This window comes from Ahaetulla prasina, chromosome 2 (assembly GCF_028640845.1).
Source record: "Ahaetulla prasina isolate Xishuangbanna chromosome 2, ASM2864084v1, whole genome shotgun sequence".
Lineage (NCBI taxonomy): Eukaryota > Metazoa > Chordata > Lepidosauria > Squamata > Colubridae > Ahaetulla > Ahaetulla prasina.
This window is the reverse complement of record NC_080540.1, coordinates 122321035-122338910: the sequence shown is the minus strand read 5'-3', so window position 1 is coordinate 122338910 and position 17876 is coordinate 122321035. Positions and strand designations below refer to the sequence as shown.

The 17876-nt window shown below is 36.9% G+C and overlaps 1 protein-coding gene across 1 annotated transcript in view; it reads right to left on the bottom strand.

The window, feature by feature from the left end:
• Positions 1-1067: 1067 nt before the first annotated feature.
• FBXW10B (F-box and WD repeat domain containing 10B) overlaps positions 1068-17876 on the bottom strand; it is a 29358-nt gene continuing 12549 nt past the window's right edge. The window contains exons 6-14 of the mRNA XM_058169660.1: positions 17462-17607; positions 16274-16477; positions 15990-16111; positions 15231-15379; positions 13448-13590; positions 11680-11838; positions 7553-7824; positions 6125-6280; positions 1068-2119 (exon numbers count right to left, since the gene is read on the bottom strand). Coding sequence (XP_058025643.1) covers positions 1257-2119; positions 6125-6280; positions 7553-7824; positions 11680-11838; positions 13448-13590; positions 15231-15379; positions 15990-16111; positions 16274-16477; positions 17462-17607 — 2214 coding nt within the window. The 3' untranslated portion in view covers positions 1068-1256. The remainder of the gene's footprint in view (positions 2120-6124; positions 6281-7552; positions 7825-11679; positions 11839-13447; positions 13591-15230; positions 15380-15989; positions 16112-16273; positions 16478-17461; positions 17608-17876) is intronic.

Here is a 17876-nt window from a genome sequence, read left to right as displayed (position 1 = left end):
TAGGCTATAGAGATAGCTGACCTGATGCAGTGAAGTTGGGATTCAATCTTTCCTGCCAAGAGCCTCATCATTATTCCATCTGGGGCCACATGATGGTGGTAGAAAGGATCTTTGATAAAACGTGTTTAACTTCCATCTCATCTTTCTCAAAATGGTATCCATAGCATTTGCTCCTCCCATCTCCCATCCCCACTGCGCCCCAACAACTAGTCTGTGAGGTTGGGTGACCTGAGAAAATGTAAATAGGATTCTGGATCTCTCCAGTGCTAAATGTAAATAGGATTCTGGATCTCTCCAATACTTTAGCTTCAATACCACCCATCCTCCCTTGCCACCCAATTGCTATTTTTGAGGCCATTCTTCTCCTTCTGATCAACATATACTGGCTCGGAGTGATGTACAATACATTGCAGTGTTTTCCCAAGTTCTACCCAATTTTTGACTGTCCCAAGTCCCACCCAATTTTTGAATGTGTACCTAAGTTTTGATTGCATGTGTGCCTCAAAGGGGCAAAGCTTTGACAAATGCAGCAAGATCCTGCAGATGCTCCAGGTTTTTTTCATAATAGCTTCCCCCTCCCCTCAGGTATTAGGCTAAGAAAAAAGATATTGCTGGAAGTGTGATTTAGTTGCTCCCACTGAGCTTTTTATGTGAAGAGAAGGGTCACTTGCTGCAATTTTCTGTCTAGGAGCATGTGCAGTACTTCTACCCAACTGTGTCATTTGTGCAAATTATAATAAAAGCATTTGATTTTATCTCTGTTCTATTTTGCACCTAAGAACAAAGTCTGTAAAACAATGACTCTATAAGAAAGTATGGTACAAAACAAACACTACTAATTTCAAATTTTGAAAAATATGTTGTAAACATATAATTTTGATAACTTTTATAACTACACAGTGAAACAGTTACACTAAGATATCAGCCAAGTAAGACACCTCAGAAATGCACACATATAATTTATGAAGCAAAATTTATAAAAGGTATTATCAAACTTGTTAATAAACATTCATGAACAGAACAGGAACTTTAATAAAATGCAAATGTTGCAAACTGGAATTATTTTAGGAAAGGGAGAGAAACTTTTCATTTTTGAAAACAAAGAAGGTCTAATTGTTTGATATAGTACAGTTTGTCACAGTCTCCCAACAGAGGGAAATAGGACAAAGTTTCAGATCAGAGGAAATCAATAGTATATGTGCTGGAATTTGGCATTTGTTTTTTAGGGTTTGTCAGCTGTATTAAAGAAGTTAGCCTCAGATGAAAACATTATCTCCAAGTTCAGGAGCAGCAGTTCTGCCCTCCTTAGTGAAGTCATCTATAGGAAGACCTTTAATTTTCCTTACCCAAGCATTTTTACACACCTTTTCTCTATTTGCAATAACTTTTGTTTTGGTTGCCTGATACTCTGCAATCTTAGATTCTTCATATTCTTTCATTTGTTGTGTAGTCAGAAGTTGGAACCCAGAATTATAACGATAAGGATTTGCATTAAGGGCATAAAAATATTTTCTGCGCCGCAAAGTTACATTGGTATCAGGTTGGGCAATCTTCATTCGTGTTATTTTGATGGATTCAGCTGAAGTTGTAATGCCACCAATGATATTACTCTTAGCAACAGCTGGAGATGAGATGTTAAAATAAGCTTTTCTTCTTGACAAGCTGCTGCAAGACTTGGAACGTGTGATAGAGGGGGGAGGAATGAAGGATTTCACAGCACTCCCAAGCAAAGAATTCTTTGTGTTGAGCTGTAGCATTTTGGTTTCATAAGGTGAGGAAATCTTTTCCATACCTAAAGTGACACCAACAGCCTTTAGTTGTTTCACTTGGGTTGCTAGATCTATTGCCTTGTACTTTGAACTTTGAGAAGTTAGAGTTGATTTAGGCTGTAATTTCTTGGGCTGAACAGGTTCCCAAGCATCTTTAATGTTCACGTTGTATGCCATATTGGCACTGACATCATCCTGTTGATAGGCATGGTGTACTGTACTGACAGTGAGGAGTATCTGATCATTAGATATGGGACCAATAGGATGCCTCTTCTTTACGTGATTTAACAAAGCCTTGGTATTCTGACGAAATAAGGAAGCGGGTGGAGCTTCTGGTACTAATTCCTCATCTGTTTTAAAAAAGAAAAGAGAGAAAGGAGTTTAAAGCCTAAAATACTACCTACTGACATCAGGACGGAAGAGGACAGAACTTGAAGACAGAAAGCAGGGGAAACTCAGTAGAGCCCCCAACCTGGTCTTAAAAAACTGACATAAAAAAATACTTATAGAATTAGAAAAACCAGAAGCTTTATTGAAAAACCCAGGAAACTGATTTATTAATTTAATGAACGTATGGATCATCTTAATCACAGAGGATTATAAGATTTAAAAGCATCTGATAATGATAATAAAAAAATAAACATAGAAACCATCAACAGTAATACCCAATGGCAGGAAGAACAAAAATAAAACCCAATTAGCATTATAAGACAGGGATTCAACATCAGGGAACAAGTCATAGCTCACCCTGCCCCAGGCTCTATTGAGTGGCTGTATTTAAGCTGATGCCTGCCAAAGGAATGCATGTTCAATAATTCTTCCTATAGATATATATATGCTTATACCTCCTAATATTTACTCATATATATGTTTATATACTAGAATAGAATAGAATAGAATTTTATTGGCCAAGTGTGATTGGACACACAAGGAATTTGTCTTGGTGCATATGCTCTCAGTGTACATAAAAGAAAGAAAAGATACGTTCATCAAGGTACGTTCATCAAGGTACATTCATCTATATAATCTTTTTATATGATGTTGTGACAAAATAAATAAATAAATAAAATAAATGGCTACAGAATTATATACAGTAAGCAAACAATTCTGATATTTAAAGAACAGGAAATGCAAGGAATATGTTGCACTGAATTCATCCAGTCCAATGTTCCAATGCTTCTCTAACAGTTTCCTCAAATATCTATTTTTTTGGGAGGGTAATGCTTTGCAAATCATAATTGCAATCAGTGAGCACTTACCTATAGTAAGCTTATTGAATATGGTGAAGCTTATTTCCAACTGAGCATACATTAGGTCAGTGATGGCAAATCTTTTGGGCTTGGCCTGTCAAACGTCTGGAAAATGCCTGACTTGATTCTACTGATGTGTCATATCCCATACCCAAACAAAAAAGAATTCTCTATCTCCCCTTCATCTAGGCCTGGGGTCAGCAACCTGCGGCTCTGGAGCCGCATGTGGCTCTTTCACCCCTCTGCTGCGGCTCCCTGTGACTCAAAATATGTGTCACACACCGGCACGCAATTTATTGAGCTTTGGCCAACCATGGATAAATCCAAGAAAAGAAAAGTTTCAGAACATTTAATTCAACTACATGTGCTACTTTTGTGGCCACTCAAGAAATAGTCAGGCACGGGAAGTGTTTTGTGACTCCCGGTGTTTTCTTTTCTCTGGGAAACGGGTCCAAATGGCCCTTTGAGTTTTTAAGGTTACAGACCCCTGATCTAGGCTTACCTTGAACAATGACACTTGACAGCAGCACAAAGACTGGGCCTGAAGTCAAGGCCTGGGCTTTGACTTCAACCCTAGCATCACTACTGCTATTGAAAAAGAAAACCTTGTCCCGTACCCTAAAGCCTGTGAGCTTTGGGGAACAGTGCAATTTCATCATGGGCCAGAACTCCCACAGATTTACCATGTACTTTTTATCTTCAGTATTTTCTTTCTGTTGACAGCCTACTTGAGGCTGCTCTGGGTTGCCAAGGGCCTTCATTCTTGAAGTGGCTTCAGAGAAAGCACTTCCACATCCACTGCAGCCATTCTTGCATGACCTTTGCAGCCTCAAAAATCGCACAAGAATGGGGCAATAATATTTCAAGAATAGTTGTTGAGCATTGGTGAAAGCTGGCACGTCACTCAAAACATGATGTGTCATCTCTGACATGTATGTCCTAGGTTCTCCCTCACTGCATTAGATCATGGTGAAAGTCCACCATTTCATTTATAAAGTGTGAACTTGCCAATGCCTTATTTCTTTCTAAGATTCCTCTACCTCCCCATCTGCTCAATTTAGACTAGTTGTTCATCAAATTCCCAAGGCTATCCCAAGTAAAAGCAGTACTAATTGATATTAACATCATACTGCACTGTTCCTAAGATAAACTGCCATGCAACAAGCAGTTTAAGGTAATTTGGCTTGGTTCTTTATGCAGAGGTCAATAATAGGACCTACAGTAGTACCTTTATGGTTTGTCTGAAGCCTGAATTATATTTTGTGTATGATATAACATAATAATACATAATAGATTACTCTAAACATCAATCAGATTTTTGTCTTTGATAATGGTAGAAAGCTTTAAGCCTTGTGAAAACCCGGCAGACATTCAACAGGGCTCTTTATTTCTTTTGTCATTTTTTAAAAAGTGTGTCTATATTCACTTTTAAATACAATATGTACTTCTTGTGCCAAATTCTGTCTTTATCATTGTAAATAAGAATATTAGATAGAATAGAATAACAGAGTTGGAAGGGACCTTGGAGGTCTTCTAGTCCAACCCCCTGCTTAGGCAGGAAACCCTACACCACTTAAGACAAATGGTTATCCAAACTTCTTCTTAAAAACTTCCAGTGTTGGAGCATTCACAACTTTTGGAGGCAAATTGTTCCACTGATTAATCATTCTGTCAAGAAATGTCTCCTTAGTTCTAAGTTGCTTCTCTCTATGATTAGTTTCCACCCATGTCCTGCCCTCAGGTACTTTGGAGGATAGGTTGACTTCCTCTTTTTTGTGGCAACCCCTGTGATATTGGAACACTGCTATCATGTCACCCCAGTCCTTCTTTTCATTAAACATATTGAATTTCTTATATTCACAGTTGCCACAAAGGCAATAAAAGGCAATAAAAAGATCTCTTTGGCACATAGCCCATATCATTTTATTTATAATTCTAAAAGTTTTCATTCCCATTATGAGAACCTGGGTGCAGGGAAGGCTTGAATATCCATTTGGACTGAATGGTTCGTTTGGCATTGAATGGGGACAGCGCACATCGACATGGAGGGGAATGGAAAGAAAGCATAGGCACAGAGATGGATGAAGGTAAAGCTACAACAGAAGGGCCTAATGAATGGAATGAAGGGAGGAATAAAATTACCTTCCACATCTTTTAGCTGTTATTTGTTTTCTATTTTAAGGGAGAGAATTCAAAAAGGAAACAATCTGCGTATAGGAAGATGTGGGGTGAAAAGAGTTATCCTAAAAGGTTTTGATGAATGCCTCCAATTTCCACCTGCAAGACCAGACACGATGCTTAATACCCCCTGCTTCTTTAAGGGTATTTTCCATCATTAGCTGAATAATTAGTAACTTTGGCTTTGCATACTCAGGAATCCTAGCTTATAGCAGAGTGTTGGCAAATCTTTTTGGCACCGAGTGCCAGAACAGAAGCAAGCAAGCGCATTCGGGGGAACACCGGAAACCGGAAGAGCAGCTCCCCAGCATCCACATGTGGGAGTGCCAGAAACCAGAAGAGCAGTTCCCCAGAACGCATCCATGCGCTGGGCAGCTAAGCTTCTGGTTTCTGGCAAGCATGCGCACGCGAAGATCGGCTGGCCAGCACGCATGCATACACCAGAAACCAGAAGCTCAGCTTCCCAGCACGTGCATGTGCACCAGGGAGCTGCTCTCCTGGTTTCCAGCAGTCCCGCGCATGCGAAGACCAGCTGGCTGGAACCCAGAAGAGCAACGGGCAACGGCTGGTGTGCCATAGGTTTGTCATCACGGTTATAGCATAAAAATATATTGAAAAGAATAGTCATATTTTCTAGTTGCCTTTGATTTGGGAAAATCAGATAAGTCTATGCAGGCTTTAAGCCAATTTTCCATTTTTATTTTCTCCCAATTCTTTCTTTTCTTTTCTTTTCTTTTTTTAGAATACCCCACTTTGGTAAGAAATTGGGAGAGCATGACAGTTTACCCATTTTTTTTTTGTAACTTTCTATAATGTTGCCTATAAATTAAAAATGAACTTCATTCTGTTAAGGTATTAATCAGTAGCCTAAAGGTGGATATCAGTAACCATTATAACGTTTAAAAATAATACCCAAAAATTCTTTACCAGAAGTAATTTTCATTATTGTTGAAGACCGATGTTCCTTTAAAGTTTGATGGGCAAGTTCAGAGAGTCTGTGCTTTTGGTATGGATCCAGGGCCATGGCTGTCTTATCCTCTCTCTTCCGGGGTAAAGGAGTCTTCACAATTTCATAAACAAGGGCTAGAAGAGAATCGCATGGTTAACAGACCAAAATGTGATGCAAAAGAACGCCGTGGAATGATTCTAATTAAATATGGCCTCATAAGGTTAGAGGGTTAATTCCACAGTGGGATTTTGTAGAACAATGAGACTACATATTCAATGTATATTTGTGTGCATAAAGATCCTCAATAGGGCAAGTTTTGAAAAATATCAAATACCTTGGGAGAAAAGTTTACCAGATCTTTTCAGTCTTGAAAGAAATGTGAAAAGATAATTCATGGTGTTTGTAGATAAAACTTTTATCATACAGTTTTTCCGTTTCACTGCAGAATTTTATAAAAGATGAAACATAGGTTTTATATCTTTGGCTTGGAATCTATTTATCTTACTTTGTCTATGTTTTTTTCCCATTAAAATATATTACAGTATAGCAAAATAAAATACTTATACAATCGTTTAACTGATACTCCAAAAAAACCTGTCTGGAAGCATCTCTATCTTATAATTCCACTGTAATCTATTAAAACTTACTGAAATATCTCCATGAGAATTAAACAGGTGTAATACTTGGTATAAATAATGGGACCTGACAGAGTTCATTAAGTACAGAGCAGTTGTGGAACAGTGGTTAAAATGCAGTACCGCAGGCTAATTCTGCTGACTGCCAGCAGTTTGGCAGTTCGAGTTTCATTGGCTCAAGGTTAACTCAGCCTTCCATCCTTCTGAGGTTAGTAGAATGAGGACCCAGATAGTTGGGGGCAATATGCTGATGCTGTAAACCACTTAGAGAGGGCTGTAAAGCACTGTGAAATGGTATATAAGTCTAAGTGCTATTGCTAGTAAAACTTCAAAGTAATTCTACTTACTTTTGCTGACTTAGCAATTGCCCCAAAATATGCACAACTGCATCACTCTAATTATACTCATTCAGAACTGATTCACAGTTGTATAGAATTTGTATTGCCACTGGTTGGCAAAAACAGTGCATTAGTTACCATGTGATTATTTGGACGCTATAGTTCAATGTTTAGGTAATCAACCTGAATGCATTTTTCACTTTAACATAAGATGGAAGAACAGTCAGAGCAATCATATCATTTTCTTTCCTTCTAAGAGTACATTTGTAGATGGTATTTATCTTATTGATCCGAAGAAAAGACTTCCCGTTGACCAAGCATCCATTACCATCTGTTCACTCTGATAAAATTGTTGGCAGAAGGGATTCTTGTTGCCAAATTGCTATACAGTAGATACATACATATATAATTATACCTGCACAAATGTATATACCTGGGACACCTTTGGATAATCTTGTGGCATGCTGGGAAATATAATAGGAAAGTACTGTGTCATCAGCTTCTTTGTATAGCTTCCAATTTTTCTTTCTGGCTCTTTTCTCCCGCACAGATTTTGTATATGGAGGTGGCTTTATTTGGGCTGGTATGTCATGAAATTTGCTTATGACTGCTTGGTTAGGTATTTTATCAGAAAGTTGATTATGATCCCATTCTACTTCTTCAAACTGGAACAAGACCACGCTTCCTTCTGCGTTGATCAATAATCTAGGGGAGAAATTGGATGAGTGAGAAAACATTATGAAATCTGTTCACTGATTCAAGACAATGATTTGTAATGAAGTGGCTTCAGGTTGCTTACACAACTGTTCTTCCTTTCAATTAGGGCCCCCAAATTCTATTATTTAAAACTAGAAGGTCAACAATAATAACAATCATTGGAAGGGGAGGTTGGTCACTGCAAAATGAAGAGAAGGACTTTATTTTCTCCCCTTTTCTTCCTTGTCACAATCTAAATGAAAAATATTCCTCAAAAGCTGTTTTTGCATGGTCAAGGACATTTCCAGTACTTTCCTTCCAGTACTAACAGCTTTGGAGGATTTTTCAAGGAAAAGAGTCTTCTTCTGCAATTCCTATACACATTAAATAGGAATTAATTTATAGCTCACTTTTCCATAAATTGTCTTCTAAGGCAGCTATAAAAATGAGTATATAATACCAGATTGCTGTGTGAGTCACTCTAACACAATAGCAGTAACAGAAAACATCTTCTTGGTAGACTCAGGCTTGTCTAAGTAAAAAGACTTTGATATCAAAGGCTATCAAATAATCAGATAATTTTTTAATCAGAGAAATATTTTAATTAATTGTTATTGGGGACATTTTTACAGATTAAAAACAATACAAATTTAAAGAAAAGAGTAGGAAATAAAAGATGAAAGAACGAAAAAGAAAAAAGATATAATGATACAAAGATATAAAGAAACAGCTTCTAATTTTCTTTACAGCTATTGTAAATATATTGATATTTCAGTTCAGCATTAATATTTAAATTCTTTGTATCTGTGTATATTTTAATCTAATTTTTCTAACATTTTTACAAGTCCATCAGGCATTATAAAATGGCAATTCACATTTACCATATTTCCAGTATAAGTTTAGCACCTTTATACATTCCAGAAAGTTTTCCTGATGCCATGTATCAACAGAGCATTTTACAAACATTCTCTTTTAAATTGTAACATAATGTGAAGTTCAGTCCTTTCAACCACATATTTTCCCATTGATCCATCTGTATATTATAATTGAAATACTTAGCCCATTTTATCATACGCTCTTTAACCTGTTCTTCTCCTGTTTCAAATTTCAGTAAAACACATATATTTTTAGCAACTGGTTGGATGCCTGTTCTTCCCTACGAAACTATGTGATGGGGCTTGATAAATTGACACCTACAGCTTGACAATTAATGAGTAGTTACAATCGGCCTCTCCTCTCCCCTTCTCTCCCTCAGCCTTGCCCCACAGAAGCCTCCCCTATCCTATCCCTTGCTTGCTGCTGTAAAAGTAAAACTTTTGCATTTGGAGCAGATTTCTTTTCAGGTGGGGAGGGGGTGTAGAACTCCTCAGCATTAGACCGTGGTTTTTTTTTTAATTTACATTTATACCCCGCCCTTCTCCGAAGACTCAGGGCGGCTTACAGTGTGTAAGGCAATAGTCTCATTCTATTTGTATATTTACAAAGTCAACTTATTGCCCCCCCCCACCCAATCTGGTGTTAATAATAATATAGGAAATACTAATGCTCTGATGGTCATTTTGAAAAATCCTTTTTTAGTGAGCATCTAGAAGCCAAGAGGAACATACGTGGCAAATTTCAAGTTTGTAGACTTTACATTTCTGGAGATTTCGTGATTATGGTGTAAGTGATTTTTGCTTTTAAGTGTATAATGTTCATCATTTTCACATAATTCTGTTTCAAATTCTGTCTTTTATTGATCAGTTCCTAATATCCTTTTGTCTACTTTAAATCTTTCTCTTAACTCTACAGATGAAAACTGCTGGAAACTAAATCCTCTGTGTAGTCAATTCCTTCTTTGACCACATCTTATAAATTCTGTGCTGCTAATAACTCTCAATAGGTTAACCATTTCTGTCTGCTATTTCACAAAAGGCATTTTCCAGGCACAGCCTAAATTGTATCAATCCCATTTGTATGTATTCCATATCCTCAATAAGCACTTCTAATGTAATGATTGTTAAAATATACATTAACCTTAACTTTATCATATTATCAAAAATCATGCTATCCATATATCAGGTTGTGCTCTTTAAGTTCTAACATTCTCTTATTACTCAGGAACATCCATTCTTTCATTCAAACCAAACAGTAGGCTGCAAAGTGTAATTTCAGATCAGGCCATCCCAGTTCTCGCTTCTTTGCATCCTAAGTAAGTCTTCGTTTATTTCTTCCCATATGAACCTAGCTTTTTGCCATTGCTTAAATGGAACATCAGTTGTCAAAATTGGTATTGTTTAATACAAAAAAACAACAACATCACTCTAGGCAATGCATTCATTTTTATCCCAATGACAATTTTCCCCATCTTAACATATCCTCCTTGAATTCTTTCTTGAAACTTTAGTATAATTAGCTTGAAATAACATATACTGGTAATTCATTTTATTTTTTTCTCAATCTGAAAATCTCAATCTTGGTCTTTATCATTCTTTTTGCTCTCCTTTTTGTTAGCATCTTCATTTTATCATTATTAACTTTAATAGTTTAATTAGTTAAATAGATAAATAGTTTAATTTTTCATTAACATTTCTATTCTTTCCAAAGGGTCTTCCAAAATTATCACCAAATGCAATAATTTATATGTTTAATCTTCTCTCCAGCAATTCTCTCATCCCATTTTATGTTTCTATTTAATACTCCAAGGGTTAAACAAATAACAATGGTGACAAAGGATATCCTTGTCTTGTTCTGTTCAGGGAATTCCAAAGCCTATGACCTTCTCCCCACCAAATATACAGTACTTCAGCTTTTTGTGGGATGGAAAATCTCCTCTCAAAGATCTGGAACCAGGAAAATTTGGAGACCTGTAGTTAAATTGGTTCTAAATAGCTTTCCCCATAGCTACATTTTCCATAATGTGAACATGAAATGTAAATATGTAAGCTTAGCATGGGTATTTGTGATATGTAAAGGTAAGCGAGAGAGACTTCAAATGAAATTGGATGGCCTATTCATAGCAATAGCAATAGCAACAGACTTATATACCACTTCGTAGTGCTTTTACAGCCCTCTCTAAGCGGTTTACATTTTGCCCCCAACAATCTGGGTCCTCATTTTACCCACCTTGGAAGGATGGAAGACTGATTCAACCTTGAGCCTGGTGAGATTCGATCTGCCAAACTGCTGGCAGCTGGTGATCAGCAGAAGTAGCCTGCACTCTAACCATGGCATCACCTCGGCTCATATTAATAATAAGTGTAATACTGCTACACAATCATGGCAGCTATCTAAGATATGTACATTGTCAATTCTGTTAGAGGAAGAGTTATATTTTTAAGTTAGTTTGCAATACATTATGATTTTCTCCCTCTTTCTCTCAAAGAAATAACAGTCAAGAGAAAACAATACAAATGAAGGCAGGATTCAAGAATTTAGAAATCTACCACTTTTTCTTTAGAAATAATAGCTGTTGAAGGGAACAATGTTTAGCTATACTTGAAATCCCATAAAAAGTATTGTGGAAGCAGAAAACCCAAATTGACCTTCAATTTTACAGGAGAAGACTGAACTCCGGAACTTTTTATAGAAGGAAACAATAAATAAAAGATTCCCCCAAGACCTCAGTTTAAGTTACATTGATATGTTTTCTTTAGCTATTTTGTTTGAAAGTGTACATGGAAGGTCAATGCATCATTAACAGTCAGACTTTAAAAATATGTACCTCAGAAGTAACACCCATCAATTTTAACTTAACTTACTTTTAAGTATCTATAATTCAAGACTATGTTGCTCGGGGCAGGTTGGATTCATAGCATTTCCATATATCTCTTCTTTCATTGCCATTATTATTATTGAATTAGGAAATAAGAACTTTTAACATACCTGTTTTCTAAAATACAGAAGGACACCACTGGGTCACCTCTGCTGTTTCCTCTCATAACCCTCAGACAGATTCCAGAGAAAAAGTTAAATATGCGTATCTTCCCATCAGCACAGCCACTGATGACTCTGAGATAAATAAAGGCCAGCGATAGAACCTCCCTATAAACAAGATCAGCAATTAAAAACAAATGGTTGACTTTTTAATAAAGTTGATACATTATATTATTTTAAAGCAAATTTTATTGCAGTAATGTTTATTTAATATACTTAAAATTATCAACACTTATTTAAAAAGCCTACAGTATTGAAAGAAAAAAAAATAAAGATTCTTTCAGCATCACCATCTATCTATCACCATCTAGAACATAAGTATTAGGACAGGATTAACTTTTCATCCAAAGTTGAGTATAATTTTTTTTTACTTAGATGTGGTACAGAGATAGAACAAACTCTATGATAAAAAAGATGCAAAATTTCAGATTATGTTCTGAAATGGTTTCCTTATTTGATGAAGGAGAAAGCTATACAGCAGACTTACAAGACTGATGTCAGCCCTATTAGATAGACTAAAATTAACCCAACAGAATGGATAAAGCTACTTTTATTGAGATTGGCCATAATAACAGAATCTTCCAAGTCTGACTGTTCTAATTCCCTAATTCACTGAGATAAGGGTCTATATGAGACACTTCCAAATGTTATTAGATGTTCTAGACTTAAAAAATGTTTTAATACCTTTTACCTAGGCAACAAGACCTGAATATATCTCTGTTAGTGTCATCTACCTTACTTTGTACAGTGTGAAAAGCTAAACATTCATAACCCTTTAGGTGCCATCTATAATTCTGGTCCGCCCAGAGTCTGTTGGGAGTCCAATTCTGATCTTTCAGGTTCATCCTTCCTTTTTTTATGAATTAAAAAAATATTCAAAATCACTTGTCTTCACAAATCATTCTAAGAAGAAAAAGTGATTGTACTACTGTACCAAGAAAGCAATTGCTAGACAGAAATTTGGCATGTCTAGAGTGAAAAAATAACTACCAAAACAAATTGAATCTCTTAAATGAAAGCATTCACTGTATATTATGTGGGCTAAATAGGGAGCTGCCTGAATTAGGAATTTACATTAGTTTTAGTCCCATGTGCCAGTGGCATCTTATTCTAAATGCTAACAGCAAAAGGAGCAATAAATCAGAGTAGGGGGAAATGCGATGCAGAGAAAAGATTATTGCTGAAGCAAAGTGATGATAGATTAAAAGAAATATTTATCTCCTTCCTGCTTAGAGACCAATTAGTTATCAGTGAACTGTTCCAAGTGCGAAGTTGAAGGCAGGTAGATTCTAGTCAATGGTCTCCCAGCTTTCCTTGCAAAGATAATTTATATTTATTTATATTGTATATATTTATTGGCCATGACCTCCATCTGATTTTAATACTCCTAGATTGCAGGCCTCTTCTTCCAGGAACATTAGAACCATAATCAGAGTCAGGATTGGCATAATCCTTCTGAGCCTGTTCTTGTTTTTCTTATCTAGTTCCAGTCTCCAGTCTCTGGGTCGTGACCTTGACTGCATCTTTCATTCAGCCAGAATGAAGATAACTTCCTTCATGCCAGAAGACTATCTTTCTCACTGGTTTCAAGATTTATCTCCCTCTTTCATGGTTTCAAAATATCTCCCCCAGTGGCTTTAAAGCACACAATCCATTCTTTAATAGAGTGATTGGTAAGCTTTAAAATGCAAAATGTATTTTATATTAAAAGACTTACTTGGGATGTCTGAAAGCCATTAGACATCGCTTGTGTTTTCCCACCATGCTCCATGCCAAAATATATCCATCACTGCTTCCTGTCACAAGATGCCACTCATCAAATGACAAACATTTTACAGCACCTCGATGACCTTCTAAAACCTGTAAAAGGAGGATGAGGAAGAGAGGGGGGAAGGCTTCTCTTTATGTACTTTTGGTATAATTTCAGGCAGGGGTGAAATTCAGCAGGTTCTGGAGAACCGGTAGCGTAATTTTTGAGCAGTTTCAGAGAACCGGCAAATACCACCTCTGACTGGCCCCAGAATAGGGTGGGAATGGAGATTTTGCAGTATCCTTCCCCTGGAGTAGGGTAGGAATGGAGATTTTGCTGTATATCCTTCCCCTACCATGCCCACCAAGCCACACCAGGTCCACCAAGCCATGCCCACAGAACCGGTAGTAAAAAAATTTGAATTTCACCACTGATTTCAGGCATTCTTTTATTGTGGCTGATTGTTTACTTTGCCAGTAAATATTGAAGCTAAAAGTGTGAAAGGCTTTCCATAGATTTCTTTTGCTAACCCCCCACTCCCAAATATCAGTAAAGCTAGCCTCTTTATTGGATTACAAAATAACCAATGTAGTATTGTTTTTTCCTGCTCAGAAGTATACTGTATAAGAAGCATTTCTAAAGCTTTGAATGATTACTATTTATTGTGTGTAAAATGTTTATCTGATATTCTCTATACAAAATAAAAAGATGTTAGATATAAGATCCAGTAACAAACCTTTAAACTGGAATAAGAGAGTATGAATTACTGTTTCTCAACCTTGGCAACTTTAAAATATATGGACTTCAACTCCCAGAATTCCCAAGTCAGCAAGCTGCCAAGATTGGTGTACACTAGTATAAATAGTAATGCTGTATAACAATGGCCATAAGCATCTCTAGCCCATCATGATGTATTTCAGTTACAGATTTAATAAACAATATCCCCAGCAGATGTCTCTGAAGTGAACACATCCTTATTCCCACAGGAGTAGATGTTCCACATAAAATGAATTACATTTGAGAAGAATGAGCATTGCTAAAGAACAATGAGCCCTATCGGTAGGCATATTAACCACTGACTTTGCTAGAGAAAAAAAATAGAGAAGATAAAGCAATACTTTTGATTTCTCTTTGAGTTGGCCTTTCAGTTGCTGATACAAGAATGAAATTCTGTTTTTTTTTTCCTCCTTAAATATTTTTTTTTTTTGGAGACCCAACATTTTGGTCTTACAATACGTTAAGATTCCAAGATGAAACTTTAAAAACTTATAACTTGTTTGTGATAATCAGCTCACCAAGTTTTTTTTTTATTTATTTGGGGGGAAATTTGTTTGCTTTCTTGAAAACTTTTCTTGTATAAGAAGAAATCCTAGAGTATCATGGGAATCTCAAAACTGTACAAACAAGATCCCAATATTTCCAAATTAGTGATTTATACCATGTTATGGGACTATCCAGCCAGCTTTGTGATAAATAACAGTAATGAAGACAGACTTTATACCACTTTAAAGGGTACTGAATATGATTTAAATTACTAGTGGAGAATTGATTCAGGGCTGAGACCAATCTCTCCTGGGCATATCTAATTTATAGCATGATGCTTAAGTGAACTTTGCATTGAAATGTATTTTAAGAACTTTCTGTTTCTTCCAGTACTCCTGTCAGCTTGTAGGTACAATTGCACTGTTGGTTACTTATCTGAGTTTAAATGTGAAAGAAATGGGGCCAGACTCTTTTGGAAGATTCATACCTTGATTAGTACATACGACTCAGCATGCCAAACTTTCACGAGGCCCTTGTCACAGGAACTCACAATATGAACCTCATTCATTTTAGCAGCCCAAACATAAGCTTTGTGTGTGAAAGTTTTAACACATCGCCCAGTTTTCATGTCCCACACTGTAAGAAACACAAGAAGATGTAGTAATTTCTTAGCACGTTGCTCATCCTGTTTTCTCAGGAGTTGAGTTTCAATGCATTTAATGCAACTCAGTCCAACCTAGAAAAACTTCAGTAAGACTTGTCTGGGAGGTTATACATCAGAAACAGGTGAACAATGCATTTAGAAGAGGGGTTTGATTTATCTATTCAATGAAATTTGTTTTATTTTATTTTGAAAAATGCACTGCTACATTCCTTATACTGTGTTAAATCGTTGTAAGTGAGTGGTTCAGAATATGATGTCCAAATTGGCAGGGAGCAGAAGTAGCCTTCACTAATGCATTGCACCATCATGGCTGAACAATGAACCAAGTAGGATTTTTAAGCAAGGGAAATATGGCCTCACTGACTTTTGGGGTGTTGTTCTCAGCATGGTATGTCAAGCCTAGCGTAGCTCTTGGACTGAGAACATGCTTCTGTTTTATGTTGGAAAAAGTCATGATTGGCTCATTATCAGGTGAGTCTTCATTTATCATATAACTGACTAGTGTTCTTACTTTACCAACTTTAGCTGAGGTCATTGATTTTCCCCCCTACTCCTCTAAGAGGGATTAAAGCTGATATTCACATTTTGCTGTGCAGTCTTTGGATCCAGACACAAATCTGGTCTTGCACACATCCAAGCAAGTGATATTCCCTTTATGCCCCAGAAAAATCTTCACACAGGTTCCTTTTCTGATGTTCCACATTCTAAAAAAAGAGTTCAAGGGAATGGTAAATGAACACCATACAAACAGGAACAGAAAAAACTAGAATAAAACAAACTGGTCTTCACTGTTGCCCCAAATGGAAACTAACTGCTGAAAAAGGCAGATTAAACTGGGATAAAGAAAGAGCATTAAAAGCACTCACCTGATACTGAGATCATAGCTGCCACTCAGGAGGAATCCTCTGTCTTCATGGAGATACAAGGATCTGATACTACCAGCATGCCCAAAGAAGATAGGAGGGACACTTTTAATCTTCTCTATATCTAGAAAGCGGATTTTTCGATCTAAAGAACCAAAGGCCAATAACCTTCCAGCAGTGCTATGAATCACTCGGTTGGAATCCAGACTGAAGTAGAAAGCAAACATTAAATTAGGACCCTGATTTATTTTAACAGACATACTGTAATTTTTACATTCCCCTTTCCTTGTTTCCACTGGTGGGGTCTAAAATAACCCAAACTTACTGTTTCCAGACAAAGATGCTTCCACGAGCTTGGAAGGATAGTTCTTCCATGTGCTGTGGAGTTATATGTTTATGGGTGAGTTGATGAGATGTACTGTATCCTGATTCAGGTTTCAGCCACATACACACATGTAGTTTCTTGGGCATTTATCAGTTTTACTTTCAGGCAGCAGAGTTAACAATGTAGCAAGGAATATCAAGCAAAGCAATTTTATTTTCAAAGTGGAGTGTGCAAGTTAGTTCAAGTTTCAAAGTTTCAAAGGACATGATGGCTCAATGGTTCAATTCTGAGCTTGTCAGTTGGAAAACTGACAGCCCGGATTTGAGATCCGAGCACCAGGGTAAGCTCTCATTACTTGCCCCAAACCTAGCAGTTCAAACCAATTAAATGTGAGTAGATAAATAGGTACCACTTCACTCGGAAGGTATCAGCATTCTGAGTACCTTGGTGTATAGTCATGGAGGTCACATGACCAGGGAAATGTCTTCAAATAATGTTGGCTCTCTTGGTTAAAAAACAGAGATAAGCACCACTTCCTAGAATCAGACACAACTTGACAGGGAAAACCTTTACCTTCACCATTTTAAGAGCCAGGTCAAAGTTGTCAGCTAGTCTAAGGATTTAAAGTCCAAAAGTAGAATTCCTACATGGGATTCATACAGGAGACAGGAAGGAAAAGAGAAGCAAAGCAAGTCTCTTATATAGGCAGCAGCCAGATATCACTAATTAGAATGTTTAGTCCCTTGGCAAGTCACCTAATAGACTTTCTCTGTTCTGTTTTCCCTTCTACTCATCCAGAACCTGGCTCCATGACAAGATGAATGAGAATTGGATGAGGGTAAATAAATTCTATTTTAGACACATACCTGTTTATTAGAATACGAACATTGTAGCCACTGCAGAAGACATTCCTTTCTTCTAATTTTATAGTGTCTGTCTCCTGGCCATGATATGCTTTCTGCATGTATTCAATGTCTTCACTTTGACTTGCAGTTTGCTGCGGTTCATAATCCTTCAAGCAAAGCAAGCAGTGACAGTGATAGATGATGAAAAAGGGAAAGCAAATAGCATATATGGAAATATGTGACTTCCTAGTTAAGCTGGCAGAAGTGCTGGATTTCTTTCTCTCCCCAAATCTCCTCCTCCTTAGCTGCATAACCAGAACAAAAAGATCTACATATTCCCATAATTACACATTGACATTTCTCCCTTTGGAAAGAGAAACAGTACAGTTGAGGGCAGCAAAGCTCCACCTTTCTATGTTTGATAGTTTCTATCTGC